Raw genomic sequence first — 5288 nt, 5'->3', positions numbered from 1 at the left:
TACCACATATGAAGGGGTGGGACTTTTGTTCGTATCTTTTTCTAATACATAAAAATTGTGTTCATCAGTAATAACACATTCTATGGGACGAGACAAAGTAAGTGCATAAAACCTTTTATTACCTTACGAAGAATGTGGGATTTAAAAAAAATGGTGATTGGACAATATTTTTTTTCCTGGTAGTCAGGAGGATATGTGGGTGTGACATAGTTTCATAGTGTGACGATAGCTGCACAGAGCAGCTATCGTCACACTGAAAATGTTTAAAAATCCAACCGTCGGAGAATGTTTTTAATTAATATACATGTTTTTAGAAAGAATTTGAATGTGGATTCACCCACATAGTTTCACAGTAAGAAACTATGTGGGTGGATTCACTCCACCCACATTTCAGAGGGTATAAATACGCTCGGCTCTGAACGACGACTATCCCTCCATTTCTGCAGAGACAGATTCCGGTTGAACATTCACGACCGTAAGTACTTATGATGTTTAATGTAATAATGTTCGGTCTGAAAACAGATTATTTTTGACAGTTTTCACTAGCATGTCTAAACTAACAGCTTTTATTTTTGAAGTGACACTGAAGGAAAGGTAGGAAAGCTAAACATGACAGCAGATGGTCTGTTGTAACCAACGGTTGGAGGATACATTGTACTACAATAGGAAAACACTGACGAATCATTGCTAACTTCCTGAATACTAAAATTCATATATTCATATTATTTGCTTTGGACAGATCCAACTTGTTTTGGAAAGATGAGCAGAAACTACATGTCAAAGAACGATGAACTACGTAAGGGAGACTATCTCATGTCCAACAACGGACAATGGAAGGCAGTTTTCCAAGTAAGTAGCTCAGCTGTTCCCATTTTAACTTCACTTCACCCAGTTTCAGTAACATCTTTATTTGCAAGTCTTTAGCATTGCATTGAAATGACTCTGATTGCACCTGCAGGATGATGGAAATTTCGTCATCTATGGCTGGAAACCGATCTGGGCCTCTGACACCTGTGGATCTGATGTGACCCGCCTGATCATGCAGGCCGATTGCAACCTGGTCATGTACAATCAGTGTAACCAGCCTAAATGGGCCACCGGCTCATATAAACAAGGTGACAATGTTTGCCGTCTTCATCTGTCCGATGAGGGCATACTGCATTTGCACCACGATAGCCAAGAATTGTGGAACTCCACCAAATCCAAAGGCAAGAAATAATGCAACATTGAATGTGATCTTAGGGTCAGTCACCAATGCTTAAAACTGTTTGCTTTTCGTTTGAACGCAACATAACATTGGTTTAAAAGCTGAAATAAAAACTCTTTTAAAAGTTAAAATCTTTTGTCTTTTTTTGTTTGACCAGATCAATGTGGTGCATTCAGGTATCTGAACATTTATCAAAGCTTGAACTAAACTAGTTTAAGTCCAAAATTCCTTCCTGATATCTTTACATCAGTTATTTCCATGGTGTAGCACAAGAAAGCAGACAATTTGAGGCGTTACCTTAAGTATCTTGTGCCTCACTTATCTCAGACTCTTACAAAGTCATTATCATGGTGGTGATACATACTGATTTAATCTGTATGTATAGAAAATTGTTTTCTTTCTGTCCAAGTAAGTTGATCCTGAGAGCAGACTGCAAGATGCTAAATGAAATCTCTAAAAACCTTAAAATGTCAGAATGGAACCAGCAGCAGGTTCTTTTTACTGTTGATAAATGATTGAGGGGAAACCTTTGAAAGAGAAAAATTTACCCAACATTAGCTGCGTTTCCATTACAAATATATGCAAAATTTTGTCAATATTCCACTATCAAAAAACACAATTTCGTAGTTGCAGTGTTTCCATTAAATGGAGAAAAAAATAAAAATCACGACTAAGTTTGTTCACATGAATCATCATTAAAAAAAACATGACGATTCATGTTCCTCCAACCACTTCCTGTCGTCTTCCTCTTCGTGGTTTGGGCTAGTGGCAACAAAAAATTAAACACACTAAGAAAAGATTTTAAAAACTGCCTTAAACCTTCAGAAAAACAGTGGCAGGTTATTCTACAACGGTTGAGAAAATTAGTCTAAAGGTAAACAACCAGGATTTACCGCTTTCTTATTGTTTTAAAAAGATTGTCGTGAAACCTGGTTGGAACTGGTTGAGATCTCACCAGAGCGCGCACATTCCAGATCAAAAAGGCCTGAAGTAAACAAAGTAATCTTGTATTGTGATTAAAGTCAATGATTGATTTGTTCTGTAGTTCGAAGTTATGTAGATGTAATGACAATAAGAAAAACATGTAATTCTTTTGATTGAAAAATAATGATTGATTCTAGTTATAAACTTTCTATAATTCTGTTGATGATCATATGAAAGAATGAAAGGTTAAAGTAGATCACAAAAGTTAACAAAATGTCAAGTGTCATAGATGGAGCTGAGGGGGTGAGAGAACAGTTAGTATGGGAAGTAACAGGAAGTGAAACTGTGTGAGGAGCACATAGGAAACAGGTGCAGATGGCAGAGGAGGAACCGAGAATGCAACTCGGAAAGAAAAAGGGTTTAACTAAAGGTTTTGGTCAACCAAGGAAAAGTTGACGTGAGGGAAGTTGTGTGGACCTAGGGTCAGTGACACGTAGGAGATGTAAAAAGTAAAGATAAGGGAAATGAACGGATGCAGAAAGAATAAAAAGTCACAACACAGAAGGATCGGGGTTCTTTGTTCCGCAGCGTTTGAGTCGAGCACACATGGAGAAGCAGAATCAACGGAGGGCTGCGTGATGACACCCCGGGACGACTGCTCGCTGCCCAAGGGAGGAACAAGATCTGTTTACCCACAACCCGGGACTCTGATTCGGCTGCGGCCCCCCGCTCAACCCAAAGGATTACATCGATGCTGCAGTGGACATGGGGAATGGACAAAGGTCTTTTGTGGATAAAAGAACTGAGTTCGTTGAGGATTCTCACCAGTTCAACTTTGGATCTATTCTGAAAGGATTCTGTCAAGACAAGGACAGGACTCCATCCATGGACGTTAAAGTTTCTGCTGCCAAGATCGTCTCTGCATCTGGGTTCGAGTAATACTGCCTCCCCCCCAAAGCCTCTATTTAGATTAAGACATAGTGTAGGGTTAGAAGTAGGAGTAATTTCTGATGATTCTTAAAAGTTTTAATTTCTTAATTTTTATCGAAATGCTGTATGTCTTTTCCCTTGCTTAAGCTTGCTAATAAAATTACTAAAGTCTAATTTGATGTTGTGGACAGTTAAATTAATTGAGTCATCTAGATTTAATTTCTCTGATCATTGTAAAATCAATGTTTGTGGTCCTAGTAACTTGGGGTGGCTTCGTACGTTCTTTAGTTCAGATAAATAATGTCCCTGGGACTTATTCCTAGTCACTAAAACTATCCAAGCCGGTTATCAAGTGCACGTTAATTATTAGGGAGAGAGCTACCGTTAACAGATGTGGTTCATGGGTTCGGACACCGGCAGGGCTACTCCGATTGTCTGAATCTTGGACTGAAGCGGGGCATAACGTCTGGATGTAGGTAGTTAGAACTTGGACGCATCTCTCCCGCTCCCAGCTTAAATAAAAGTTCTCTAAATTCTTATCTGCGGTAATACCCGGGAATTAGAGTCTTTTCGGACCCGTGAGACGGAGAGCTGGTCAGTAGTCAGTCTGCTAGAGTGGGGAGGTGTTAAGGGCGTGGCTGAGTACTGAGAATTAACAAGATGGAACGACGGAAACCAAACTCTGGATTATGTCCAAAAGGTGAAAAGTTACTTTAATCTTACAGCAGACATGTATAAACGGCTCTTCAACTGCTTCAGTTTCACAAGAACATTTTCCTCACACAAACAAACCTTTTTGAACTTTCTTGAATGTGGACGTACAATTTAGGTAATCGTCTGATAGTGTTATATTTTTTCAAACATTGTGACGTCCCCCTCCACTTTCTGTGGAGGGATCCGTCAGTTATTGTGTTTTGTCTTGAGGCGGAGCAGAGTGGGCGGGACCAGGATTCGCCAGGCCCAGCGCGTCATCGCTATAGAAGCAGCCTGCTTCAGCGCGTGAAGAGAGAGGAGTTGAAGCTGGTTGGAGGGAGTCGGCTTCTTTACCCAGCTCTGCTCTGCAGAGGTGGCTCTTCCCTTACCTGTCTGGCCACCCCGTCCTTGTAAGGTTTTGTTTGTTTGACCTTTCTTTTCTTTTGCAGGACTTTTCCTTCATCACTGGCTTCAGAGATGCCATCGACCACAGGGGGGCCACCCGCTTGTCGCTGTTTGGCCCTGTTTAGTTGTTTGGGTTGTTCAATAAAGAGCGTAATCTTTTATTGAAGGCCGTGTCTCCCTGGCTTTTTGTTGCGGCTCACGAGCCGGGTCGTAACAAACATGAAAATGTAATGGTGTAAATTCTGCCTCATCACTTTAATAAAAAGTAAAAATAAATTATCCTATAATTCCTTCAATTTAAAACTAATTTAAGATTCTTTGTGCTTTGCCCAGATTAGTTTGCTAAATAAAAATATTTAAATTTCCCTAGGTAAAAACTGAGCTCTATAAAATAATAAGAAAAATCACTGAAGGTAAATCTGGTACATCAACCAGTTTTTCTTTAGCTGCCACATTTTCCCTCAGTTTTACTGACAGTAACAGATCGCCTTTCTTCTGTAATACTATTACCAATTTTAGTAAATTATTATTATTATTATTATTATTATTTTACTACTATTTTCATCATTTTTTATTTTTTTGTTTGTTATAAAACAAATTATGTAATTATATTATATGGTGTACATTAGCAAGGTGTTGGTAATTATTCAGATGCTGTATGCCCAGTTGTTGTTTACAATTGTTATTATTATTATGGGCCAGTAAATGTTCTTTATCCAGAATATCAGAGGAGCTTCTGTAAGATAGGCCAAAGGTTTAGCCAACCTTGAAATGAAAGTTAGGCTAAAGGTAAACAACCAGGATTTACCGGTTTCTTATTGTTTTAAAAAGATGGAATGACGGAAACCAAACTCTGGATTATGTCCAAAAGGTCAAAAGTTACTTTAATCTTAAAGTAGAAATGTATAAACGGCTCTTCAACTGCTTCAATTTCACAAGAACATTTTCCTCACACAAACAAACCTTTTTGAACTTTCTTGAATGTGGACGTACAATTTAGGTAATCGTCTGATAGTGTTATATTTTTTCAAACATTGTGACGTCCCCCTCCACTTTCTGTGGAGGGATCCGTCAGTTATTGTGTTTTGTCTTGAGGCGGAGCAGAGTGGGCGGGACCAGGATTCGCCAG

At 39.0% G+C, this 5288-nt stretch overlaps 1 protein-coding gene across 2 annotated transcripts in view; it reads left to right on the top strand.

Moving 5' to 3' along the window:
- The first annotated feature begins 397 nt into the window (after window positions 1-397).
- The window catches only part of LOC103149770 (mannose-specific lectin-like), a 26371-nt gene continuing 21480 nt past the window's right edge, over window positions 398-5288 (top strand). Inside the window, exons 1-3 of one of the 2 annotated variants that reach the window (XM_016680208.1) lie at window positions 398-475; window positions 740-849; window positions 959-1338. In XM_016680208.1, coding sequence (XP_016535694.1) covers window positions 760-849; window positions 959-1219 — 351 coding nt within the window. In that variant the 5' untranslated portion in view covers window positions 398-475; window positions 740-759 and the 3' untranslated portion in view covers window positions 1220-1338. Of the gene's footprint in view, window positions 476-739; window positions 850-958; window positions 1339-5288 lie in introns of those variants that run through there. The other variant, XM_007569077.2, reaches the window with a different exon arrangement.

Source organism: Poecilia formosa, unplaced genomic scaffold (assembly GCF_000485575.1).
Source record: "Poecilia formosa unplaced genomic scaffold, Poecilia_formosa-5.1.2 Scaffold236, whole genome shotgun sequence".
In the NCBI taxonomy this organism is placed as follows: domain Eukaryota; kingdom Metazoa; phylum Chordata; class Actinopteri; order Cyprinodontiformes; family Poeciliidae; genus Poecilia; species Poecilia formosa.
Note: the sequence above shows the minus strand (reverse complement) of the source record. Positions and strands in the feature narration are given on the sequence as shown.